The sequence below is a fragment of the Melozone crissalis genome, unplaced genomic scaffold (assembly GCF_028551555.1).
Source record: "Melozone crissalis strain CALT ecotype California unplaced genomic scaffold, PUWL_Pcris_2 ptg000018l_1, whole genome shotgun sequence".
Classification (NCBI taxonomy): domain Eukaryota; kingdom Metazoa; phylum Chordata; class Aves; order Passeriformes; family Passerellidae; genus Melozone; species Melozone crissalis.
This window is the reverse complement of record NW_026535796.1, coordinates 20,125,729-20,153,461: the sequence shown is the minus strand read 5'-3', so window position 1 is coordinate 20,153,461 and position 27,733 is coordinate 20,125,729. Positions and strand designations below refer to the sequence as shown.

The 27,733-nt window shown below is 41.6% G+C and overlaps 1 protein-coding gene across 4 annotated transcripts in view; it reads right to left on the bottom strand.

The window, feature by feature from the left end:
* The window catches only part of MAPKBP1 (mitogen-activated protein kinase binding protein 1), a 96,311-nt gene that overhangs the window by 7,887 nt on the left and 60,691 nt on the right, over window positions 1-27,733 (bottom strand). For 3 of the 4 annotated variants that reach the window (XM_054275060.1, XM_054275062.1, XM_054275061.1), the window contains exons 8-28: window positions 27,502-27,684; window positions 26,893-26,910; window positions 26,193-26,353; window positions 25,617-25,806; window positions 24,471-24,617; window positions 23,404-23,588; window positions 23,202-23,293; window positions 22,708-22,833; window positions 20,988-21,058; window positions 20,426-20,547; window positions 19,449-19,524; window positions 16,787-16,898; window positions 16,159-16,222; window positions 12,999-13,124; window positions 6,421-6,569; window positions 5,654-5,703; window positions 4,878-5,114; window positions 3,748-3,917; window positions 1,985-2,130; window positions 1,398-1,568; window positions 417-495 (exon numbers count right to left, since the gene is read on the bottom strand). In XM_054275060.1, coding sequence (XP_054131035.1) covers window positions 417-495; window positions 1,398-1,568; window positions 1,985-2,130; window positions 3,748-3,917; window positions 4,878-5,114; window positions 5,654-5,703; window positions 6,421-6,569; window positions 12,999-13,124; window positions 16,159-16,222; window positions 16,787-16,898; window positions 19,449-19,524; window positions 20,426-20,547; window positions 20,988-21,058; window positions 22,708-22,833; window positions 23,202-23,293; window positions 23,404-23,588; window positions 24,471-24,617; window positions 25,617-25,806; window positions 26,193-26,353; window positions 26,893-26,910; window positions 27,502-27,684 — 2,675 coding nt within the window. The remainder of the gene's footprint in view (window positions 1-416; window positions 496-1,397; window positions 1,569-1,984; window positions 2,131-3,747; window positions 3,918-4,877; window positions 5,115-5,653; window positions 5,704-6,420; window positions 6,570-12,998; window positions 13,125-16,158; window positions 16,223-16,786; window positions 16,899-19,448; window positions 19,525-20,425; window positions 20,548-20,987; window positions 21,059-22,707; window positions 22,834-23,201; window positions 23,294-23,403; window positions 23,589-24,470; window positions 24,618-25,616; window positions 25,807-26,192; window positions 26,354-26,892; window positions 26,911-27,501; window positions 27,685-27,733) is intronic. The other variant, XM_054275063.1, reaches the window with a different exon arrangement.

Genomic DNA, 27,733 nt, shown 5'->3' with positions numbered 1-27,733 from the left:
ACTGTAAAACAAAGGAAAAGTTGACAAATCTACTTTCATTGTCCAAGCTGAATGAAATGCAAAAGAATAAACAGAGCATAAACAGTGAAGAGAAAATTAGATTATTAGTGATTCCTCCAACTTAACCAACCAAAGCATTAATCATGAAACAATTAAGCATGTTGTTGAAAGAGGGAAAAGAACAAACAATAGTGTTACATTAGAATAAATAGAACAGCTAAAGTGATCCAGGATAACCCGTCCAAATCACAAGAGTCTGCAAACAGCCTGCCAAGGGCTGTGCTAACACTTTGCTGTGCCTAGGCACACCAAGGCCAGAAGTTTGTTCAGCTATTTTCACCCAGAACCTAGCATGAGACCTACTCATATTAGTATAAATGCACAGACAGAAACACTCAAAACAAGCAGAGCCATACCTGAGAGCCGGGGACTGGGAAAGAAAGCGAGAGGAAATGCTGAGGGTTTCGGTTCTTTCCAGATTCCTACATGAGCCACCTAAAAATTTTGGTTAGAGGAGAAAGAAAAATGAGCAGTTTATTTACAGAGCATTCTCTGTAAATTTTCTTATCATAGAGACTATAAAGTGTTCCCTGACATCCAAGGGGATTTTTTTAAGCTAAAGCCACAGAGAATGAAATAATTGTATTTCCTTTGCCTTTAGTGTTCTACTTAGATTACTCTGCCTTAAGCTGCTACTCTCCCTAAGGGTACGCCTCCTCCTTTTTTGCTTCCCTTTGTGTCCTATCCTGCCTATAAGACTGTGAGGCACTGGCATGAAGCAGAAAACAAACCCATCAAAGAGGAAAAAAAATAAAAGCAAAAAAATTAAAGAAAAAAAAAAAAGAACCCGAAAAACTCACGTAGATATTGCTGCCTGTAAGCATTATCAGTTCTAAAAAGATATGCTTTGTTCTGGAGTTGGTCGATAAAGGCAAACCAGCTCCTTTGCCACTCTGATGTCTCCTCTTATTCTCTCTCTCCACCCAGCTTTTCAGCCTTTTCTTTTGTGACACTGGCTATGCCTTGATGCACCACTAGAGGCCACTGCGTGTCACCTAAGCGGGGCGAGCGCGCCGCCAGTGCCTTCCTTTGCAACAGGAAAAAAAAACAGTCCGGGAGCAATGTAACAGCTCTGTAGGATTCCAGGGACAATACTTAACACAAACTGACACAGAGCCCAGTCTCATCTACACAAATTAACACACGGACTGATGAAGTTAACAGATGCTAATTCTTCTTCTTTAAGCCTCTTAGACTGTTTTCCATTTTTTCCCCTCTCCCCATACATGCACACATCTATGAAAGCCTAGCAGAACTTAAAGCCTGTTTTGGTTTGTACAGGAGAAAAATCAGGAGTGACCTTACAAAGTCTCCCCACTGAAAATATAGAGATGTACCTTTTCCATCAGTGTTGCTCAGGGTCCCAAAATGCTCCTTGAGGAACTTTTCCTGATCAGGTATCTGAGGAATTTCTCCCTCAGGCATGCTAGTACCCACATCCTCCTCTCCTTCTTCTCCCTCCAGGTCTGAAACACCATCTACGCTTAGAGGCTCAGTGCCTTCAGAATCTGGGAAAAGGCAAAAAAACCCCAGTGCTGTAAAAACTAAATCAGAGTAACATTAGCCAAATTAAAAAAAAACAAAACAAACCAACAAAGATGCTGAATTGAACCTAGAATATTAAAGTTAGTCAGCATTATATGCAGTAATTCTCTAATCTACTGTATCTTACAAACAGCATAGCCTATGGCATAATCAGTATTAAGCCTCCTTGGCCAGTGAGGTAAGAGAAAGCCAAAGGTGCAAAAGGAAAGAAGGAAAGTCCACCAACTCCTGCTTCCACAGTGGTTTCACTGAGGTGTCTGTTTAAATGCCCCTGAATCTGTACAGCAGTGCCAGTGTGACTAATAGGAGTGTAACCTCAGCTCAGCTCACTAAGAGCTCACGTATAAATAAATATATTTATAATGGCTTTGCATCCTACCTTCATTCGGATGGTCTGGGCTGGACAGACGACTGCTGCTGTAATCTACAGAGCAGGCACTGTCTGGACTGTGTTTGTCTGGGCATCCATTGCTGTGATAACCTCTACACAGCTTCCCATGGGGCAATGCTTTTACCTGGAACTCACTACAAGAGAGACAGGAAGATACAGCACTAGAAGACATACTTGTTTTCATGTAGAGAAGCACATTTTAACATTAACACAATAATAAGGCCTTACCTGTGTTAGTAATACCTTTTATTACAAATGTAAGGCTTTAAAGAGAAAAAGAAGTTGACTTCTCTCATCATAATACAGTATATTCTTTGCATTTCATTAAGCTTGGACATGGAAGTCCCAAGGGGACTGTCTGATTTTCTGGGCGTTGTCAGTTCCCATGATTACCAGGCACCAGCAGCACCCTGCTCTGGCTTCATTTCCAGTACAGGTGAGGAAAAAATGTAGAAGTTTACATGATGAAAAAGGGACTAAAACCAGGCCTACACCTACAGGACAGAAACTCCAGTCTGCCATAGATTTAAGCTCTAATACACTTTTTTTCCCATGTTCATGATCTGCCTCTTTGGGCAAATTCTGTGATGGAAAATATACAAGATTCTGGCTTCAGAAAGACTAAATTACTGAAGAACATCATACAAAAATACAATCTTATATGAAAGGGTTACTGATTTCTGTTGTGATTTCATGGAACTTATTTTGTCAAATGTCATCAGCACTGTTCTTTTGCCTGATGCTTAAGGACTTCCATTTTCCACTTTTTTGAATACTTTGGTTTCAAACTCCAAGGCAAGGTAGGATGCAGAAGTCAATCAACAGAACTGAATGGCAACTACTCCTGGCAGCTCCCATACGCTGTAAACATTGCCATGTGTCCAGTCTGTATCCAACATCACTGGAGGGTCTCCCTTTCTTACATGATGGAGCAGCACATGGGTCTACTCCATCCAAATGTTATCATCACAAAATTAAAAATGAAAAATAAGCTAGGTGAAACCTTGCAGCCCCAACTACAAAATCTTGGCATGCACCCTTGCTTGAAAGTCTGTCTAAAGCTATCAGCCCTGCTCTCTGTAACATGACACAAAACAAAGGAAATTAAACAGCTACTAGCATCAGGTTAAGAGGGGAAGGGAAGAACAAAATTCAGGGAAGAAAAATAAAAGGGAGCACAGAAAAACTAAATTATGTAAAATTAAAACAGAAGAAACAGCAGAGGAATAAAAAAGGTCTCCACTGTCTCCAGTGTCCTTTTCAATTCCATCTGTATTGAGCAATTAATTCTATTTCCCATAGAAGAGTGGGAAATAGAATGAATTGCTCACACTAGGTTTGCTAAATTCTTGCCCAATTTTCATAAATAAGTGTCCTGTCATTTCTCCTGGGTAAGCATTTCACTGCCACATATGTGTCACTGTCGGTGAGTTTTCCAGCTTACAAGTTTTCCCTTGCTATTTTCAATCCAGATAAGGAAGAAAGCAAAAAGGCTACTCTCAAGTTGTTTACTCAACAAAAAAAACTTGGAGGAGAATGTTAATGTGCAGTTCCCTCAGAGGAAAATTACGTTAATGGTGCCTTCTTCATAGTTTCACATTCCTCTAGCATCCACCTGACATAAAACTCTCAACTAAACATGTCTGACATCAATTAGGCAGTAAGTCAAGTCATCAAAGTTACCACACAAGCTGCAAGAAAACCAGAACAGAAACATCTGAGCCATGCACAGCACAGAGATTATTTTTAACCTGCTAGAGTCTGTGGGATGGATTTCATCTTGCTCAGGGTAGATTACACATTCCTCACTCTCAGAAGGTTCCAGTTCCTGAGAGAAAATCCCTTCTTCACAAGACACAAGACGAATCACTTGGGGTCGTGCACAAGACCCATTATCTTGGGGAGGTATTGAGCTGCCAACCTGGTTTAATTAAAAAGAGAAAAAAACTAGATATTACCAGTGTTTTACCTTAGTTCAGCAAGTGCTGTGCAGGGCTAGAAAGTATGCATTATAGCACAGAATATGTTCAGCAATCTGAGATCAGAAAACACAGCAATCACAGCAATTTCTGTTCCGTATTTACCAAACTTGTCAGACTATTGCTGTACTTTTATGGTTTGTTTCCTGCTTGCAATTCCCTGAAGTTCTTTGGTAAAGTTCTCTTTGATCACACATCAGGAGCGTAAGCCATGTGGCAGCAGGTTCTTCCATTACCTTCTATAGACTGATCGGACAATTCACAAAACTGGGCCATTTCAGCTCAAAAATTGAATTACTGCACACAACAATCTGCATCCTCTTCTCAGTCACACAGTTATAGGGGAGGCAAAACTTCTAATGAAGCTAGGCACTGGACAGACTGCTACTGGAAAATAGGCACTAGCTTTCTGAGGATGAGCACACATTACTTGCTGCAACCCATCAATACAAAGATCAAAGAGAATTTACTCATCCAGCACAGCCAACACATAAGGGCATCATGTGAACCGCATTCCAGTGGTTACTGGAGTCAAGAAACTGCATCCCAGCAGAGTGAGCTAACAGGTTATCAAATTTTTACACACCTGTACCTCCAAGCTCAACTTCTCAGCTTGTTTTTGACATAAATATTCAACGAGCTAAAAGAAAACATGAGGTCTTCTGGCCATTGAAGAGAAACCTTGACCCCATACGATCTCTGCGATAAGACAGCAGAATCACACATTGCAGGAGTATGAATTACAATAGAGTTACCTAATAAAGTTCCTCAAAAGTCATTCAGAAGACCTTTAACAATAAAAAGAATAGCCTCAGGTAGTAGTAAATGTAGGTAATAACAAATAGATACAGGACAGATGCACTCAGAGTGGGTTCCCCTCCTCAGAGCAGTACTGCCCTTACTTTGTTGACGTGCACAGGAAGGTCAGTGTGCTCTTCTCTGTCGTCCCCATTGCTGTTCTGGGACAGCGAGTCTCGGCTTGGAGAACGGGAAACAGAGAAGGACTCCAGCTGCCGCAGGTCGAGCATGGATTTCACTGTCATCTCTATGCTGCTGCTGGGCTGGGACCAGCGGCCACGCTGCCGGGGCACCTTGCTCATCGGTGCCTCTGAGCGCTGGATCGCTGCTATCTCTTTGGCCTGAGGGAAATTAAAACACAGACTGTCTCAGAGACTGAGCTTGGCTGATGGAAAAACAGGAGAAAAAACACAAGAAACAGAAAAATATAATTATGTCCATCTCAATAAAAGCCTCAAAACTGTCTAAGAGACAGTCTGAAAGGCACCTTTAATCATAAAGCATCAAGTAAAAATTATACTTTTGTTGCTGCTTCTTGCACAATTGAACAGTTAAACATCTTGCTCAGATCCAAGTATGTGAACAGCTTCAGCACCACATGAGATTCAGATCAAAAACGAAAAGAAAAAAGTATAACATCAGATAGAAAAAGACTGATGTAAAAATCCCAAGTGCAGCTTAAGACTCCAAACACCCTAGTCTCTTAAACTAGGCTCTATTTTACCATCTCTAAATCATTCTTCAGAGAGGGGCTTCTCAATGGTTTCCCACTACAGTTGCACCTTTCCCACATGTGCAAATGCAGATTTTAATCTCTCCGGGAATTTCTCCTTCAGTTTCCTTGTAACAAGAAATACAGTCTGAAGGTTTAATAACTCACCCTCCTCATTTCCCAGTGGGAAAGGCTTCTTGAGAGGGTAAGGTCTGGATCTGCAAAGGTAAAGAGATACGCAGCTAGTTGACATCCTGTACAGCAGTCCAGTTTTTGAACAACCTCTTACTTCATCTTTCAACAAAGGCAGTATTCCTACACCTTTTGAACCACTGTCAACACATGCTTTCCCACTGACTACCCAAATCATTGTATCAAAATTTTAATGGAGACATACAGTTTTATGTAAGATTTCCATTGAATCAGCAGACCACTGCAGAACACTTGCCACAGTGCAGTGCACTCCCAAACGCTTGGGGAAAAAAAAAAATCTGCTCCAATACACTGTACCATCTGTGGTAAAAATACATCAAATTAATAACAGCAATCTCTACTGTAAGTTTTATCAGACATCTCTAAAATCCTCTCTTTTGAGGAGATCTCTTGATCTCTTTTGGTTTCTGCAGAATTTTAATAGCTTGTAGACCCCAGCCCATGAAACTAATTCAAAATTTCTTTAGCCAGTTGGAACTAGGAAGAAACTTGCCAATTTAACAACTGCATTTCTAGACAGAGAACTCTGAAATGCACCCCTCTTCAGATGCAGGAATGTGCAGCTCCACATTACCCATTGGTATCTATCCATATGATTCTGCTTTGGCCTGTCTCTTTCTGCCCATATCTTGTTATCCCTAAGCCAGTGTCTCTCATCTTGTCCTCCCTTCACATTCATTTCATTTTCCTCCACTCTGCTCATGTCCCTCTCCCAGTTATACCTGAGTCTCTCTCAGTGTTGCAGTTGGACTGAATATGGAAAGACTGCAGCCCTCGTAACTCATCTTCATCATTGCCTTCATCTTCACCATCCTTATCGCTGTCTGATGAGAGGGCAGGCACAGAGGACAGGGCAGAGATGGACTCATGCCTGGAAGGCAGGAATTAGGAGGAGTATTATGGTTTATGCACAAACTGCCCACCGTTTCAATCCTTACACCAGTTCTCCTTATCTCCATCCATATCCAGGAGGCTGCCTCAACTCTCTCAAAGAGCCCTTGCTCTAGCACAGCCCACCTCTGAGAAACCGGGCAAGCTAAACCCTGCACAAAGATTTGCAGACCCTGCCACAACAATGTTCTCATACACATGGAAGGTTGACAGAAATCAGAAGTCAACAAGTGTGAGAAAGCCAAATGGAATGAAACTGGGCTTTCCATTTCAGACTCTGCCAATTGATAAGGTCAAGATGGTAGATTATATTTGAAAGGCAAATATTTTTCCCACCCTTAAGCATTTCTTCTCTGGAACTGATTTACACATCAAAAATGTCAGAGATAGTCTCTGTTTGAAAGTAATTGGGTTAATAGCAAATTATCCCATAAGAGACAGGTTCATTTCAAGGATTGCTCCAGGCAGACCCTGAAGGCACAGCCCACACACCACAAGAGCACCACGCTGACTATTTTAACTTTCAAGCACAAGGATCATGTAAAACTTCTTGCACAGATCTTTGGTTTAAGTCGATAAAGGCAAGTTTTACCACACACACCTCAGAGGCACTCCCAGCATAGAATTGCCATCACTAATCAAGGACACTCAATAACATCAAATTTCACTCTCCCTCTTTCTTCTCCTCTTCCCTTTCCTCTGCTCACTCCTTCAGTCCACAGAACCAAATGAACAAATAAACTTTGGGACAACAACTGAAGAAAGAAGAATCCCCAACAAACACATCTGAGTAGCCCCCACTCCATGGCCTTGAGCTAGAATGTCAAACTCATCATAAGTGACATTTATAGGATATCACTGGTGAGTGTTGAGTGCCAAGCATTATTCATGAAATAAAAATAGCTCATCCACCAGATACAGAGCAGTCTGGCAAGGGATCAACTTCTCCTGCAGCTGACAGATCACAGGCAGTACTGAAACATGGTAAGAAGCAGTTAAGGTATTTTAATCTTTTCTCTTCCTGTGTAATGGCAGAACATCAACTTCCATTTCATTATGAGTAATAACCATTTCAGATGAGCTTTGAAGTGTTCTGGCAAAAAGAAAAGTGAAACTGACTGTAGCCTGCAGAGTTCTTAAGTGAAGAAGTTTCATTTTGGTCATCCACATCTACTTTTGACATTTGAGATTGTGAGTCTCTCCATCTTTTCTACCGTCTCCTTGTATGCTCATCTTGTCACTCTCAGGTTCTTGTGTCTAAGCAGGGGAATCCTCACAAAGCCCAAGCACCCCAGTATGTCTGAGGTTATGCCATGTTTCATCCTTTGATATATACTAATTACATTTATTCATGGTAAGCAATATTAACTTGGTATCAGTAACTTTGATAGCATCCTTCTGCTTGTGTTCATCATCGTTGTTTGAGGACTTTATTAGGACAAAAGGGTTGGATTATTAGACCTTTAAACATCTAGCTGGTTAAATACCTCACAATGATGAGGTGATATGGCAAGGCAAGATTATGGGTTTGCCAAGCTCCTATGTGTACTGTCATTAGTTTAAATGGAGAAGGGAGGATTGCCATCCATGTGTTACATGTTACAAATAGAAAGATGGCCCCTGTCCATCAGATGGTGACTGAGAAAATTGGTGAGGGGAGAGTGGAATAGTATGTTCCAGTGTCCTTAAAGTAGCAGAGTAAGAGAATGGAAAACATATAGAAGTCAGATGGGTTTTTTCATACTTCAGAGGAAGTGATAAACAAGTTATGAAATAACATATTTGACATAAACATAAGGTAATCTTGCATTATCCCAGCAAAAATTCATGCCCCTGCTCAACATCCTTCTTTTTACAACTTAAGTATGCTTTTCAAACTCAGTTCTGTAACTTGAAGGGAGACAGATGAATGAATGATATTTTCAAAATGATCTTAGGTCCCTGGCTTGAAACCAAGATAAGCCTGAAATGAAAACTAGCTTCACAAGGTCTTGAGTGTTTTAACTGTCGTTCTTGCCCAAGTCAACCCTTCTATTCAGACTTCATTAATTCTCCTTTCTTTCCCTGCCTTCCCTCATGTACTGTGGATTTTCTCCTAAGCCCCCTGTTGCACACATCTCCTCAATACTCCTCCTCAATTCTTTTTCATGCTTCAATGGGAGTCAGTGTAATGTATAGTGAGTTCTCAAGCACAAAAGCTGTTTCCAAATAAGCACAACATGAGAGCATTTTGAAAATTAAGGAGTAAGACTTCTGGGGTTTGCTGAATTCCTCCCAAGAGCCAAACCCCAAAGCATCATTATACCAGAATGAATGTTTCAGAGTAGCTATTCCAGAATAGCATGTACAGACATGTCCAATTCTCAAGATCCATGTGACTCAGAGCAAGTGTTTCAATTGTAATAGTTCATCTTTGCTGAGGAACGATCTCATTCTAGTATCATAGAATCACAGAATCATTAAGGTTGGAAAAGACCTCCAAGATCATCAAGTCCAACATTTGACTTAGTATCACCATGCCAAATTAAACCATATCATGGAGTGTCATGTGTACTCATTTTTTAACACTTCCAGGGGTGGTGACTCAACAATTTTCCCTTGGGACCCTGTTCCAATGCTTAACCATTCTTTCAGTGAAGAAACTTTTACTAATGTCCAACAAGAACTTTCCTTGGCACAACTGGAGGTCATTTTCCCATGTTCTATTGCTAATTGCCTGTGAGAAGAGGAAAACTCCCAGCTCACCACAACCTGGATCTTGTTCTATACAGGTCAGCAGTGCCAGTTGCTCTTCAGCTCCCAGTTTTTGAAGGGTCAGACAGTACAGTATGGATGGAAGGGAAGGACCTTACATTACAAAGCCTTCAGTACACAGTATAGACTTGAAAGTGCCACATGTCATTATGGAGTGCTAATATTCAGACAAGTGATAATAGGTACTTTGCATGCTTTTGTATGACCTGAACCCAACCCTGTTTTGCTTTCTCAAAACAAAACAAAGCAGACAAGAATGGCAACTATCCATTTAAAGAGGTATGTCATCAGCATTCCCACTCTGATCTTGTGCTACTTAAACCCTCAGCTTTAGGGTTGTACTTATGAAACTGTAATATCCTGGGTGGTAGGTATCACCAGCAGATTAAATCCTCCTGCTTCCCCCTCAAATGCTGAAGTGTTTTAAAAGGAAAGTTGTTCTGCTTTTCCCCACAGAAGGATCCCAGAGTTCATACACTGACTTCAGAGTTTCCCAAGTGTTATAATTGCACTAGTTCATCACAGACTGAGGCACCATTTCTGATAAGGCATCAAGAGCCTGCCCCATTCTAAGCCCTGGAAATGGCACAGCTTTCCTGGACTGGACAAGACCCACTGAGAATTTGATAAGGAGCTCTTCTTTCCTAATATATCTGACAGCACACAGTACTTCTTCAGTGTACACATATAACTTTTAGACAATTTAGTTTGGATATTTTTTTTCTCCTGCTATTTATACTGGAGAGTCATAGGACTCTCAGTCCTTTCACAGGAAAGCCACAGATAAAGTGATTTTTAAAACATGACTATAAGCCCTGCAAACATTCCACAGTAGAATCAGCTTAAAACTTGAGACAAGCTTTTCTAAACTATAAATGCATACTTGGATCAAAACCAAAACCCTACTAAATGTCCTTTACAAGATTCCTTCACTGAAAATATAAAAGTCTTAAAACCAGAAAGTACCAGCAATATCAAGTTCTATTATCCAAGACTATCAAAGCTCCTCATGTTCAGGAAAAAAAGCACACATCTGCAATTACCACAACCAGAGGTAGAACTCAAAGGCTCTCAGGCACACTATGGAGAACTGTGGGTCTAACAGGTCAGAGCAATTCCCAGGTAATACAATGTCCCATAAAGGTGAGTCAGAGAAATCATTTAGAGGAGAGACACTTTAGTCTCTAAAAAACTATTGGAGGGACTGAGAATGCTGGGACTCTTCAGTTCAGAGAACAGGTTGGATAAAGAGAGCTTATGAAAAAGGTTTACAAAACCATGGGCACTACCAATAGCTGGCTGCAGAACAAAAGATCACCAGAGCTCACAATATTCAGAAGCAAACTTCAGACTTTCATGAAAACTAGTAGGAAAGTGCTTTAACAGAGACAAAAAAGTAATTCTTTCCACAGAGAGCAATGAACTCCAGGAACTTCTCACCAAAGGAGGCTGCAGAGGCAGACAATATTATGAAGCTCAAAAAGAATTTATACAAACTCAGTGGACAATTGGTCCATGTGCAGATAGTAAAGGAAAAAGGTAGAAATATACCTCCTAACATCCCTAATGTAACAATGGAGCATGAGGCAAATGGACCACCAAGGTTCATACAGCAGGGCCCACAGAGTTTCTCACTAAATAGCATCTTCCATTGCCAGGGTCACAGGCAAAATGCTGGGCTTCATGGAGCACTGGTTTGACCCAAAATAGCATCTTCTGTGTGTTTACACTGCTGATGTTACTCACCTGTGTCAATTCTGCCCTGACAGTTTCAACTGGATAGACTATCCTGAATTGGAAATCTTCATCTCCCATTGTCTATTCAGATCAATTTTGTTACCCCACCATTATTTTGATTATTCATCCTGTAATACACCCATACCATGATACTAGCAGAATGTGTTACTTCCCCCACCAAATTCTAGCAAGACTGTTCTAAAGAAGATCTAATAGAACAAATGACTTATCACAAGGCAGGCACCTTTCTCATACTACTGCCAGTCTTTTGAGACAACAATTTTACACCACTAAGTTGCAACTCAACTCTCTACTGCAACCTATACAGACAGGCTTTGGAAACAATCAGAACAGGTACAGGACACCTAGAAAACAAATCTCACTCAAGTTCATTAATTGTTCTTCTCCCACCTCAATAATGCTGGTCCACTAGGCTCTTCTTCCATTGTCAGTACCAATCCAAAATGCTCTGGGAATTATGTCTTTGCTGATCACCAATGAGCACAGCGGACGATCAAAACTGAAAACAAGCTTTCAGAGCTGACAAGCAGATTGCAGGCTTGCAAAGAGGCTACCAAACAAGTTTACTGAAGTTCTGGGCTTGGCGTGGCACTAGCACCGCCCTTCAGCCAGCCTCTGTGATGGAAGCAAGTATCACCTCACAGGAACAGGGCTGGGATTATCTGTCACAGGCTGAGCCTTGGTAGGGTAAGGCTGCAGCTGCTGGAATAATAGAGAGACTGCTATAAAAAGCACATTGCTTGACAGATCCAGAACTTTGGCTAGAAAAAAGGCTTCCTGAGTTTTCCCAGTATCATTACTAAAAGCACTTACTAGACAAGAGTCGCTTCAGGAATGAGCAGATCAAGACTTTCCAAAACAAAACTATGTAGACAGACTGGTTACAACATTGCTTGCTCCCAAAGGGAGTGGGAAAGTCCTTGTGACACTCAAAAACAGCGTGGTAATTCCTCCAGTGCTTTGGTACTTTTATATCCAGAACTCCATGTGTAGTCATTTGGGACATAGGAACAAAAAAATCTGCATTTACCCTTTTTTCCCCCACTGTGATCTCATAACAGGTTGGTCAGGACTCTCCCCTGCATTAGTTACAGTCCAACTAGTCTCAGTTACTTACAAACTACAGAGAAACCAAACACATTAGACTAATAATCAAAAATACCTTGTCACTCTTGTTCTGTTTAAAAACAGAAGCACCACTTTTAAAAGAAAGGTCACTAGATAAATTTAGATCTATTCCGCTTACAGGCTGCAGTAATTTGTTTTGAGATATGTTGTTTACCTAGCAAAAAAGAATAATATTATTCAGCTAGCAAGAGCTTTTCCCATTTAATTTATTTTTGAATTTATTAGTCATTTTATAATTATTTTAGCTGAGTTTTTCACAGCCTCCAGAAAATAGTTAACAAAGAAACAGCAAAAGTGTAAGGACTTTTTTAGAATTATGATCAACATAGCCAACTCATAGAGCTCACAGCTATACTTCAGTACTGACACCACAGAAAACAGCTTTCAAGTTGCATTCAGCTTTGATCTAAACAATCCTTACTCATGAAGGATCACAGCTTCCATGTTGGAATTCTGTGTAACATCCTCAGTATTCCTAGGTGAAGTGCTTAATAAAGTTTCTGACCACATCATTAAACTAAATTAAGACAAGAGGCATTGCATACATATTGCAATCAGTGAAGCACACTAAGTCTGTCTGGAAGATGCCAGTCTGGTGTCTATATCCAAAGAAGAGGGGTACAAAACCAAATTCAAAAGAGAAATAAGAGAACTTTCGGAAGAACACTATCAGTGAAGACAGCAAAAACCTTACAGTTGAATCCCAGTGCCACACTTTCACGTTCCACCCTACACAGCCAGCCACCTGTTCTCAGTCTGCTCTGCTCACCTCATGAGTCCAGCTGCCTTGTGAGGAGGAGACTTCTCTGCCTGCTTCCCTCTCTGTTTCATGTCCGACAGTCGCTGCCGCATGTTGATGGTCATCTCTGAGCTCAGACGCCAGATGAAGATGCAGCTGAAAGAGAGAAAAGTGAGGCTGGGATCAAGTCTCAGTTCAGTTTATTAATACTAATTCCTACTGCAGAGACAAACTCTCTTTGGCAGAGGCACACACAGAAACAGTTTCACAGAAACTCAATCCCATCACAAGCCTCATGATGAAAGGGTTAAACCTGCCTGTCAAAGCCTCCCTGTGAGCAAGAGCAACTGCAGAGATATTTACACAGACTCATCTCTGATCCTACACCTTTTTTGACTGTCTGACGAGCTGCTGAAGGAAATGCTGTAACAAGTCCCTCCGTGGTCAGCAGGATAAGTGGAGCCTACAGATGTCCCTTGCATCCTCTAACAGTGGCTAAGCTGAAGTCTCTGACTGCCCCTAAGCCCAAAGGCAAGGCCTTCCTAATGCCCACCATCCCAGGGAGTCTCTGTGCAGTATTAACAGTTAAGCTCATGTTGAAGCAGCAGGGTGCTTCTAATATTTTACTTGGGACTCCCTACAGGACACTTGCACAGAATCTACACAGTCATTAGCTCGGCTGGTCAGAGCACAGTGCTAATAACACCAAGGCCATGGGTCCAATTCCTGTATGGACAATTCATTTCAGAACTGGATTTGATGATCCTTGTGGGTCCCTTCCAAATCAGAATGTTCTGTGAAATATTCTGTGACATTTGACTAAATTTGGTCAGTGAACTCAAAAACATTGGAGAAAAAGAAACCAACAATGTGGTCTCATTTCGTGAATTTCTTCAGAAATTCAGTTTAAAAAATATTCCTGATCACAATAAAGAATAACGTATCTCATCTTTAGCTATTAGAAAGTAAAATGACCGGCACTGTCTTTGAAATTTAAACTTAGTGCTAACTAATTCTTTTCATCTCAGTCATCTTTCCTGTCTAGCTGGGTGTACCTACACTGACGTAGAAACAGAGATGGTGCTTTGGCTATCACTTATAAAATCTCGCATGCTACTTTGTAATCCAAAGAGGATTTAATTCAGTTCTTCAAGTCCCATCAGTGCCCGTATACTCATGGTACTCCAATACACAGAAGATTTTTCAATGACTGGCTTTTCCTTCTTTCTTGATAGCATGTAAACATTAATTTGCTTTGCCGTTTTGAACAATGACCATGAACTTTGGTCTCCCTGACCTGAGGGAAAAGTCAAAAGTGCCAGGATCCTGAATACCTGAATCTTCATTTTTTCTCTCTCATGAAAAAACAATTTAAAAGGTTTAAATTTCCATATCACACCAAAAAAACCCCCATAATATCATCTTTGCAGTCTGTGGAGATTTTAAGGCAAAACTAAAAAGTCCCTTCTTGTCCCCAGTGCCATGCTCAGGAGCATCACTCCCAGCTACTGAAATCACATACAGACACTTTGCATTGAACACACTCTCATCCTCCCACTGGAGCTGTTCAACCAGGAGAAAGGGGTGAGGCACTGTGTCTGGGAACCATGGCAACCCAAGACAGCCAGCTGCTTCCTCTCAGGGAGCAGCTCTCTCCAACAGCAACCATAATCTGCTGCTGAAAAAATACTGAAACAGGGGAAACAAAATTCTAAAAGCAAATCTGGCTTGCTCATTATCCCACCCCCGCAGTTATCAAACCTAGAGACAAGCAGCAAACAGCCCAAGCCTGTGAATACATTAGCATCCAACACAAACTCTGCCAAAGCAAGCACCCACCTACTCCTTTCGCTGGGGTTAGGGGATATTGTTTTGTTTTTTCTTACCTTGCATTACTTTCCTCACATGAATCTCACAGCCCTTGTGCCCTTTCTCATCCCTGCTTTTCTCTCTATTCTCAGCTCTACTCTTTGCACATGCTGCTATGTGTGAACAGACTATGCTCCCTACTCTCCTTTGAAAAAGATGCTTTCTCATATCCTCACAGCAAACTTCTTCAGGAATCCTTTCCTCACTTCCCATCCACTTCCTTCATACCCTCAATGAAGAAAATGATCCTTTTGCTCATGAAAATGTCAACAAAAGAATGTCGCACTAAATCACAAGGATCACTGGGGACTTCAAACCTTCCATGTTTCTGGAATTTGTCAGAAGTTCACAAAAAAAGGACTCTCTCTCTTACAACTTTTGTCCCTAATCTATTCAAACACACGAAAGAGGAAAACTAAATTATTTATTTATTACTGAAAGACAGAAACAACCAACTGATGAAATACAAGGGGATATATTCTATGTTCTTTAACCACTCACCCTCTAAAACACTCTTTCAATTCAATTGTGATTTATTAATTTAAAAAAAAAGAAAGACAGAATCTGGGTTCCTCTGAACTTGCAATAGCATTCCAAGAGCCATCTTTCTCAAAGGAAAAATTTTATTCAGTTCAGTTGATTTAAGCATTCACTGATTCTAGAAACAGTGGCTCCACTCACCTGTACGATCGCCATCATAGGCACGTATTCTCCCTTTTCCCTTGGGCTCAGTCTGGTGACTACTTAAGCTTTTAGTGAACTGATTTAGCTCACTAAATGTGCAGAAAACTCATCTAAGGGGAGTACTGATGTAGTGATCTGATTTAGCTGAATAAAGGGTCAGCTGCACCACTGCTGACTCAGGGGAGTGGGAAAAGGACCAAAAAGTAAGGACAGGACCAAAAAGTGAGGACAGGACTGTCCCTTTTGCTGCTAAACAGACTCTTACACCTGGTGAAACCTAACCAACAGGAGTATTGCAAGAAAAACTTTTGGCACTACTAGCAAAAATAGCCCAAGATGCCTCTTATTACAGGCCTGAAGGCTGGTCAGGAAACAGGTCACATGTCTGTCTCCTTTCCAGCACAGTATTTACTCCCAGAAAAGGGAAATACTTCACATGGGTCCCATTCCATGAAATGATAGCATAAGCTCTGTGAGCTTTGCCAACACCACACATTCAGGATTCAGAAAGCTCTGAGATTTATTTGGAATTCATAAAACACCTCTGAAAACCAAAAAAATCTACCTTTCCTAAGGACATGTTACATTTAGTATGAGATGGCATAAGCCAGTACCACAAACAAGCAAAACCTCTTACCTGTCACCAGAAACAGAGATCAGATGTTTGCAGTCATTACTGAATTTCATCCCAGTTACAATCTCTGTGAGAAATAAAGCACAAAAAAGCCAATCTTCCCTGAATTATTCAAATGGACAGAAGAGATAATTAGCCAAATAGCCTGTCTGCACTCAGTAATTCACACTTCACAGATCAATATGCCCCAATTACCATAACCATTTAACCAGAATCTAGGCTTGACATGGGAGAGGTACTCCATGGCAAAACATACATGAAGACTGAATTCTCTGTTTGCCTATAATAGAACAGCTCCTGCATGGTAGGAGCTGAGGCCATATCATAATAAAACTAAACATACACTGAAAAACCCCACAGACTACTTTATTGGCTATTAGAAAAACTGTGTAGATAAATACATGACTTGACAAGTGGGAATGTGTGTGTGTGTGCGCTTCTGCGCAAAATGCAAATATTGAACTTGCAATAAAATATTACAACTTCATCCAACTACAATCTATTCAAAAATACCCATTAGGTAAACTTTTCGTGGGGAGAAATCTTCAGAAAGTTAGTATCAGACGAGTATCAGACCCCACTATACAGTCATCAGCAGTAAAAAATACTTCCAGACGTTTATAAGCCTTACCTGAGTGTCCATACATGGTTGCAACACACTCGCCAGAATAGAAATCAAAGATGGAGAGGTTCTTGTCAGAACAACTGGTTGCAATATAAAGACCAGAAGGATCTGTTTGCACCTGGTTGAGAAGACCAGAGGAATGCAAAGATCTGGTGAGAAACAAACTTCAAACTACATAAAAATAGTTCAGAATACCCAAGACAGTCAGACTAAAATGCAAGTAGCCACCACAGGAGTCCAGCTGAGTACCAGCCTATCCAGTATCCCAGGACAAATCTCCAACCTGACCAGACTTTTAAGACTATCTCCAACCTAATCAGAGACTGAAGGCACTTAAATTAAATGCCTTCATGACTGTGAAGGTATTGCCACCAATGGACAGATTTCTACTTCTCTCCTACTTTTTTTTAACCATTGGGGTCTTACTTTCTTCTATGTTAAGATCAAAACAAAACAACAAGAAACTCCCACCCCAAAACACACACACCATAAAAAAAGAAAAAGCATCAGAGATGACAGAGTTAAGGGAAATATTAAAGGATTCGAGTCTTCAGGAGTGAAAGCAAAAAAGAACTCAATGCTGCCAAGAAACTGTCTTTGATTATGATGCTGTCACATCTCCAGTATTTGCAACTCCCATTTTTCAGCTATTTTGTTTGTTGTTGTTTCTTCATGTGAACTATTTGTTGCTTTATCTTGGATCAAATATAAAATCCCTTGCAAATGCCTCACCAGATCTAAAGCAGCACTACACAGCAAATACAGTTACTGTCACCAATTTAGAGAATTTTAAGGAACTGAGAGGATAAACTCTTTTTTCAAAGGAGACATGGTATTTAAATAATGGTAATTCTTTTGGTTTGTTATGGCTCTTGTTAAGGCTCTCTTGGTTTGTTATGTTTATTTTGTTGATGTTTGCTTCCAGTGTCACTGTTTGAGTTCGGCTCATTAAATTGCAATGTGTATTATGATCTCAGAATAACATGCCAAGAAAGTTTAAATTCCAGAGACAACCATAATCCCTTGGTTACATAATTGTCTTAAAAATGAGCAAAGCAACAGTAAAAATAATTGAGATTCCCCACTTGAGATACACATTAAAAGAAAAACCCACAAAAAAAAGATAAAGGATATTAAAAACAAAAAATTCAGCTCCCAGAACATTTCACAGTTTTTTGTCTGAGAAAAATCTAATCAAGCACCTAAGCTTATCAGCAGTTTAAAGTGTAGCATCAGTTTTTCATTTTCTTTGCTCTGGCTTACAATAAATTTGTGGGAATTATAATAGGCAAAGAGAAAGATCTTTCTCTGTAAAACAGAAGAGCTGACACTGAACAAAACTTTGTTTCCCCCTTCCCTTTTTACCCAGTTATTTACACCTATCAATAGTTTCACCTAGAAGGGAGCTACAAATCTCATCTACTCCTGCCTGACCCATTCAGAGTTGACCAAAGATTCATCAAGCTTAGTCTCCTCCATAAGGGCCACATGTTTAAAGTTTGTTATTAAATGCACTGATCAAATGCATCTTCAACACTGTCAGGCTTGGAGTATTGACCCCCTCTCCAGGACTCCTGTTCCAGTGTTTGACCACACTCTCAGTAAAGAAATGCTTCCTAATGTCCCTGGTGCAGCTTTGAACCATTCCCACACATCCTGCCACCAGATCCCAGGGAGAAGCACTCAGCAACCTCCCCCTGAGTGTCCTCTCCTCAGGAAGCTGTAGAGAACAATGCAGTCACCCTTCAGCCTCTTCCTCTCCAAACTAGATAAGCCCTAAATCCTCAGCTGCTCCTCATAGGACATTCCTTCCAGTCCCTAATAATAATACTGCTGACCTGTGCAGCAGTAGAAAATTATCAGTGAAAAAAAATATAATGAAGAAGCTTGTTTGGCAACTTTAGAGATATTTTGATTTTGTCAGCTGGCTTTCCCCCTTTATAGACAAGAATGCAGTTCTTCCACTCAAGAATGCAGTTCTTCATCTCAAACACACCTGATTTACTAAGGTAACCCTAGAATAGTGGCAGAAGCAGGTGTGCTACCCTGGCCCAAGGCCTGGATGCACTCAGCAGGAAGGAAACTTGAACAGACTCTCCCTAAGCAGTACCATGCTTGTCCAGAACTCTAGGACTCAGGCTTTTCAGGCCCAATACTATTTTATTTTATCAACTCAAACAGTTTCCTTGTATTGTCCTCTGAAATCCACTTCACAAACACTGATCAACAGATATTTCCACTTTAAAAATCCTAACAAAACCAGTCAAGAAAACCAGAATGAGCTCTCTGGAGCAGAAAGCAAAGGATTAAATTAAATGGATTAAATCATCTCCTGACAGATATTGGTGCAGTTCTACTTGTTTTTACAGCACAGTCCTGTGACTCACTTCAGAAACAGGATAGAAAAATCAAAAATCAGCTTCAGCATTCATTGACTCTCTTCCTGTTTTAACCTGATGAAACCCAAATATATTACCAGCCTCTAAGGGTGGAAGTAGGAGGAAGCAGCAGCAGGGTAAAGGACAAAGTATGGAGCAAGAAAAAAAAAGAAAGAAAAAGAAAAAAGAAATTACTGTACTCAGATTTGTATTTCATTTTCTTGTCCCTGAGCTGCATTCAGAAGAGCTGAAAATTGAAAAAGGAAAGAAAAGAAAAGAAAACAGCTTACTTTGATAAGGGTGCCATCTTCACCTTGGGATCCCTTGTAAAGCTTCTTCTGCTTCCCACTGCTTATGTTGAAAACCCTGATGGGATGACATAAGATAACATGGCTCATTGTGCCCAGGTACTACTCTGGGGCTGGTGTCACCAGGATTCTTTTCTCTCCCTGTTCCTCATTCCATATAAAATACAGGAAATGAGGCCAAACTACAGGAAGTGGAGAAATTATCTCCATGAAATATTTTCAACAGTTATTTAAATGGTTCAAGAAATAACCCCAAAAGTAATGCAAAGGCAGATTATCTGAATTAAAATCGAGGCTTATTCTCAAGCCAATAAACAATCAGTCCTCACTGCTGTAAAAATACCTGGGCTCCTTCATACTAGAGCAAAGGATTAAGAGAGCAAGACACTTTATGCTAGAATACAAAACCAAATTACACCCAGTAGTGAAAGTTAGCTATGACCAAAACTCTTAACATGTCACACAGCTACCATATGAGGAGACACACAACCACAGGGAGACTCCTTTGCTTTCAAGCAGACAGATTGGAGAAATGGATAGAAATAGAGAATGGGCTCCACTTGTTCAATGACAGTCACATCTATTTCTGTTTTAGGCTCCCACAGTCCCAGGTATTCCACAGGATCCCACAGCTGTTCAATAAGCACATTCAAAACCAAAAATTACCACAGTGCAGAAGTTTTTGCCCCACAGTTCAATGATGTGCCAAGAAAGCCACACTTGCTCCCCCAGTAGAAAGCCTCTGCTCTGCAGAGCAACCCAGTGAGAAGCCACAAGTCCCATGGGAATTGCACACATACAAAGCTCTTTATCAGTGAGAGGAAAGCCAGAGTTCAGCCTCACGGTGCCTCAGATCTGTCTGAAAATGCTGTAACGAAGAACTTAGAGGAATAATGATGGATATGAGGTTGCTTCATTTATGACTGGAAAAATATTTTCAAGTTGAGAAGGAAACTAACCTGATGTTCCGATCCTGGCATCCAATAGCTGCATATTTCCAGCTGGGGTCCACATCCATGTCATAAAGTGTGGTCTTCCTAACAATGTGATGCGTTCGGGTAAACTGGACCCCTTCTCCTGTCTAAACATATGGGTAACAACTGTGTCAAAATCAAGTCATTAATCCATTATTAAAAGCAAGTAAATACAGGTGAGTTTTCTCACACAGGCAGCACAAAACAATCCTTCCCAGGGAGCTGCTGGGAGCAGCTGGGACTGGAGCTACAAGGAACATCCCTTGAGCCCATTCTCTTTCACCAGTTTTCACAATAGCATTGGCAGTGAAGGAAAAGCAGATATCCTAACAGGTCTCTATTTCTGCTGTGAGAGGTCAGGCTGGGAGTAGCTGCATGCTACACAAAACTATTTGTCTGAATGCAATCTCTTCCATCAAGTCAGTGAGAGGCACTGAGGCTGAAAGAGCAACAAGCTCATACAGAAACTCTGATATCATTCTTTGAAGTAACTCCTTTGTGGAGAGGTTGTAAATTAGAAGTGTACAAAAAGCTGTGATAAGGTTACCTTCTGCGCAGTGCGGAAATAGATGCTCTTGTCTGCCCCACAGCTTATCATCCGCACTTTCCCATCGTTGGCTGGAATAAAGAGGCAGGAGACAAAAGATAAACACATATACAAGGTGCAGGAAATGTTTCAATTTATACCATTGCTCATTTATTCTGGTCCTGATTAGCTAAGACTGACTCCTCCCCAAGCAGCAAAACAGAAACCCCTTCACAGGAATGGCATTTGTCTTTCATGCTCAGAGAGCATGAGGCTCCAACACAGAGGCTTTTCAGAACAGATTAGGATGTAATTCTGTCTTCTCCCTCACCAATATGCTCATATCTCTGTGTGCCACAGCACTCTGGCAACATGGCACACTGACACTCAGTAGAAGCTGAAAACAGGCAGTAGGCACTTTTCAGACCTTAGAACAGGACACATCTTTCTTGCTGCCCTTTCTTACTGCAGGGTCAGGCTTCCCTTCTTCCCTTAGGACTCTTCCACAACCAAGCAGCTCCTTCAGCAAAGCGACACCTAATAAAACTCCAAGTAATGACAATGCATCTAACACCACACAAGTCCTTGAACTGCACCCACTTAGAGCATGCCAGCACTTGGCTCATAGACCAGCATAAAGGCCTTAGCTGCCAGGCCTTGAGCCCACTTCCCTCATCTCGTGGGAGTTCAGCTGGCTGCATTCAAGGCCAGCTCACTGATAAGACAGATCTGTCAGAGAAACTGCTGCTGGACTTGGAGATCCTCCAGGAAAAAAAAACTTGAAAAAGCCACACAGTTGCTTTGGGGAGCCCCTGCTTCAGTGAGTCCCTTCACCTGGGAGTGGTTTTCAAGCTGAGTTCTCATCCTTGAGTCCCAACTGAGCCACACTGCAGCAGCACTGCAGCCACAGTTGTGCCTGGACATGCACCCCACTGAGCCAAAGCCTGACCCAATCCATGGACTCACCTTCCTCATCTGAACTCCATCTTGCCTTGCTACTATGGACTTGCCTGGCAGGCACTGAACTATAGCTTGACCTGACCACTCCAGACTGATCAAGACCTTGAATTGCTTGAATCCATGGTCTTATCACTATGGATTCGCCTGGTGACCTGGACTACTGGCTGTATCTAGACTTGATCTGTTCCTGCTCATGTCCTGCGGTACTTTCCCACAGCCAGTGGAAAAGGCCACTACCTTTGCCTGCCTTCCTGTCCCCCATGGCTACTGCCTTTCCCTGGCAGAGCAGCCAGCTCTTGCTGTTCTGACTAGTGTCTGACCATTGGCAGCAACTGAGTGCTGGGGATAAAATGTGCTCCATTACCAGGAATGCAATGCCTTACAGTGGCTTACAATCACAAATTTACTTTACCCAAAACTTTTTTTTTGTGTGTGTTTTGTGTGATTTTTTTTTTTAACAACGACTGTTCAGAGTTCTCCTAAATTAGTTCTCTCTGAAATTAGTTAGTGGGAATAAATCACTACAGAAAACAGTTTTCCAAAGAAATTATGAGGAAAGGTTCTCTTAGGAGGGAGGAAGGAGAGGAAATTAAAGCAAAACCAGAAAAGAAGGCAAGTATCACCTTCTGTTAGGACTGCAACTAAAAAAGATGACCAAAACCAACCCAGCTGCAGCTTCAAATTGACCTAGTCCAGTAGATAAAAGCAGATAAAATTACAGCCATAAGGGGACAATAGCAGTGCTCAAATCCAGCTTTGGTGGGAGGCCATGATTTGCTACCTGCAAATTTCACTGCAGTGATGGAAGAAGAATGTTCGTCCAGGGTTTGCTGCAGGCTATAGTCCTTCCCAGCATCCAAGACATGAATCAATCTATCCCGACTGGCTGAGGCTAAGAGCTTTAAACCTGTTAGAAATTGAAAAAGACTGCAAGATCATGACTTAAAAAGTCATTTTTAAAACAGCTTCCCAAGTCTTCTTGGAGACAAAACATTATACTGCAGCTAACTGCATATATGGACACAAAGCAACACACCTGAATTTTGCATTACAATAATAAACAGAACAAGCTGCAATCTCAACATACAATATTCCAATAAAGAGTAAGAGAAAGAAGACTTTTTCAAAGCCTGGCTCTACTAGCCCAATACCTGAAGCCTCATTTGAAATCCATGAGTAGTTCAGCATGACAATTCTAACATACCATAGTTGGACATTCCGACTTGCTCAACATTACATTCGCAGGCAAAGGGGAAGCAGCTCAATTGCATTTACCTGTGTCAGGTTTGGAGTATTCCAGACATAGGATCTCTGAGTCATGGGCTTCCACCTTCAGCATTTCCTTCAGAGACTGCAACTCATATATTCTAGGATATAACATGGCTCATTTCAGTATGTTTAATAAAATTAGCAAGACCTGGTTATTTTCTCATGCCTGACCAGTCTGCAATCTGCATTAGAAGCTTTATGGGATTACCTGAGAGTGCCTATCCTGTCCCCTGAGGCCAGGTGCTCCCCGCTGGGACTCACACAGACAGTGCGTATCCCCACCTTTGTATCCAGCACTTGTGCATCAGCTTTGTCTGCACTTCCTGCTGAGTTGTAATCAGTGTCCAGAAGTACCTGAGTGTTGTCATCTACATAGATGATTTTCATCAAGTCCTGGGGACACAATACACCCAGAAATATTTATTAGTTACAAAATATTAAAGCAAAGCATCTGCCTTAGAAACTGAGCTCCTAGCCAACATAAACATTTTATTGGCAACAATGCTGTAATTGGTAGGAGCTTTTAGTTAGGAACAAGCACTAAGCCCCTACAGATTGTAGGATGAAAGTTTCACAGTTGTGTCTCACAATCACCCCTTTCAAAAGATTCAAGCTAGAAACTAGCAGCATCTCCTTTGCTACTCATAAGATCTGAGATTAGTGATTACAACATATTAGGGCACACAGCAGGAGTAGGAAAGACGTCTAGTGATTAACTAAGTCAGCAGTCTGAGTACTGACAGAAAAAGTAATTTTTTCCACCTGATTCCTGAGGTCAGAGCTGCTGTGTCCAGAGATCTTCCAACTCAGATGAGAACAGAAGCTAATGTCCACATGTAATCACTGCTCTGTATGATTAGCCTCCCTCTTATATAGATGGAGTGCAAAGTTTTACACTCAATTTCCCAAACCTCTGCTTCATGTAATTCATTTTTTCCAAACAAATCTTATAAGTGGTTACACATCACAGATGCAGAAAAAAAGAACCAGCCCTCCTGAAACATATGGCCTATATGGAAAAGACTAAGCTTGATGAATCTTTGGGTGGTTTATGAAAACAGCAATAATCCCCAGGACCATTTCAGACAACCTGTCCTTCTGCCCAGTACTCCTTTTGTGTTTCTTCAGGTTCATACATTTAACCAGATTTGTGCTCATTTTACAGAAACCTAGGTTGACTTGGAGATACAAAAAATTTAGGCCTTAACTTGGGAATCTGTGTGTGAAGAAGAGCAACCCCAAGGACAAGGAGGTGATCCAAACCTAGGATCTTACATTGCTGAGGATGTTGCGGTGCAGGGCTGTGCCGTGGATGTTGGAGCTTTCAGTGTTCCACAGACGAATGGTGTTGTCAGAGGAGCAGGTGATGAAGGAACCAGGGGGGAGGCAGGGCTGATTGTTGTCCTTCACCTCTGGATACATCTAAGGGCAAGGAAAATCAACCCCTGAATAATATTGCCTGGCATCTGGCACCCTAGACACTGGTAGCAAGTTTCAAAACAAAATGAGACAAAAGGGGTGTCCTCTCTATTTTCTAAAGGTGAAAGCCAGACAGTTCTGACAAAAACCTATTTGCAGACCAGAGCTTCATACTGACTTCAAACAAATGTTCACTGAGCTTCCCTCATCACAGAAAACCTCCTTAAGAAGCATGCAACAAACTGGTAACTTTTGTTTATAATAGTTCAAAGAGAGCACCTCAAATCCCAAACAATGATCATGCAATAACCACCTTGCACTGTTGTTTGCAACTTTCATCTACTACTGTCAGTTTATAATTCAGAAGGAAAGGGTGAGATGCAATTAATAAATAAAAACAGAATTCTCAACCTCTTCCCACTTTCTTTCCACAACATTTCCACTTTCCCCTCTCCTAACCATTGTTAGACATATTTCAACATATTAACAACTCCATTGTTTTCTATACTTCCTTTCCTTCCCTCTGAGGGAAAACCAACTAGACAGACTGCAAGATGACAGACACTTGAGAGGCTATTTCCACATGTTCAGGTAAATATGTTAAGAAGGACCAGAGTTCACTATTTTATCACTACTTCATGTTTTTGACTTAGAAGCAATTACTCACCACAGATGTCAAGCAGTTTTTTTGAGGTCAACAATAAACTCTTGTGCGTTTTCTAAAAGGATGCTCTGTATTCAGGTTTGTTTAATTCTGCTCCCTCTCCCACCTCTCACCTTTTAATGGTGAGATTTTTTTCCCAGTAGCACCACACATTCAGTCAGCCATTGCAGGGCAGCCAAAGAACTGTTCCCAGGCCCAGCAGCAAATGCACTAACCACAGGTGAAAATCTGAGTCAATTCCCTCTACAGTCAGCATTTGCATTCAAATTTGGCAGTTCATCTGATGACTTTCTCAGCTGCAACTCACAATCCAACACCTGTGTCTGCAGACAACATACCTCAATGTTCCACACACAGGAAGAGTGATACAAAGCAGAGTACACCTTGCCCACTTTCTTCGGATCTTTGACATCCCACACATACAGGCTGTGGTCATTGTATACACAGGAAAGCCACTGGTTGGTGGGGTCAAAGGTCAAGGCAATGGTGTCTGGATACTTCGCATCAGCCACACCAGAGAAAAGACGGCTGCACAAAGAGAGAACAACAGCCTGGTTAACTTGTGCTCTCCAGGAGCTGGGGCAATGCTCAAACAGGAGAGCTCAGATTCTCCACAAGGCGCTGTTGAGATGAACAAAGGCATCTATAGGTAGACAGAGTACTTGGCCAGGAAGACCTGTCTCTTGAACAACCAAAGTCCCAAAAGAAGCCCCAAAGTCCCATGGCAAAAGTCTCTCCTTGCCATCCAACTGTAGTCCAGTCATACAGGGTAAGCCTGCAACAGCTCAGAGAGATCTGCAACAGACTGCCAACTTTAATCCATAAAAAGAGCGTGCTCCAGATGGCAAAGGTCTGGGGAACAGTTCTAACCCCCACAAGCTTCCCTTGCTCCCTTCCATCCTTCTCCACAGTACCTGGCCTCAGTCACACTTGCGATGTCAGTTCCCAGGAAGTGTGGCTTTGGCAGAGTAGTGACAAAGTGAAGGTTGAGAGGGTTAAAAATCCGCACGGTGCCGTCGGCACAGCCACAGAAGATGTAGTCATGATTCACAGAGATGCAGTTTGCCACAGTGGTCTGAGGAGGACACAGCACAAGAGAGAGCAAATGAGAAATGTGCTCTCATGTCAAAGGTCACCAGACAGACGTCAGGGAGAAGAGCGAATTGACAGACAAAGGAGTCATGGTCAGAAGAGCGGCGGTGAAGTCGAGCCCTGGGAGTAAATAGGCCCTAAAGGAAAAGCCTAAAAATCAATTTTTCCTTTCTGAAGAACTTTCCAGCCAAGGTCCACTGTAGATCCCAAGCAGTTAGAAAAAAGCCCAGTTTCTCTGCCACCCACTATGATGGGAGGCCAGCAGAGCTACATATTTGCTCCAGCCGAGTCCTACTCTGAACACTGCTTTTATTTCTGTGACATTCAACAACACTGGCAGGCAAGCAGCACCTCACCCTGTACTAGCATACCAACACATTACCTGTCAGGAGGGGATAAGAAACAGAACAAAATGAATTTTCTTCCCCTCCCTTTGGGATCTGTACAAATGGCAGAAAATGGCACAAAATGGAGTGTGGTGAAAAAGGGATGAGTTCAATGCAAAAAGCTTTTTCAACTTACTGTGAAGCTGTCTGTATTCTGAGCGAGAGTGAAAGGCAGATTTTAGAGAGGAAAGGAAAGGAAAGAAAAGAAGAGGCATTTCACTTGAGTGAAAGCGTGGACAGACTTTTTCCCTTGATTTTAATACACAGGATCCCTGCAGGTGGGCACATTACATTCAGTTGAAAGGAAAACATTGTGATCAAATTCTTAACTATGGGCAGGCCTGGTGGTTTAGAATAGACAAATCAACTAGCACCTTGGGAACCTGCATTTGAGATGCACAAGCCAAGTAAGACATTGCAGAGTGGATAGAAACCAGAATCCTTCTAAAATTCCTACTTGCCCCAGCCAAGCCAGGAGGGACCATACAGGAGTTGCCATAAGGACATTGTTTTGCCAGTAGAGCAGTCCCTGAAATGCTGGGGTGTGAGAATGAAAGAGGCTCAACAATCAGTAAAATCCCTTTGACAAGAAATAACACTATTCTTGCCCAGCCTTCCAGAGTAAATCACAGGGGTGCAGAAGCACAATTATTTTCACTGCTTGTGGTCAGCTTGTACCTCTGAGTGCCCTTATTATTTGTTTTTCCTGCTCTGCTTGAGCAGAATAGCAGGATGTAAAACTCACCCTCAGCTCCACCCACTTGTCTAGCAGCCTTTTTTCATTGAATTCACAGAGCAGGCCTGAGGATGTGATACAGAAAGTGCTGTCAGCTTTTTTGCCCCTTCCACAAGCCACGTCCGCAAAGAAGTTGTTCCTCAGTTCTCCAAGCAATCCCGAGCGACCCAGCAAGGGGACAGTGGCATTGACCTACCAACAGAAAACAGTTTGCTAAAATACAGCAAGGTACTTCAGGCAG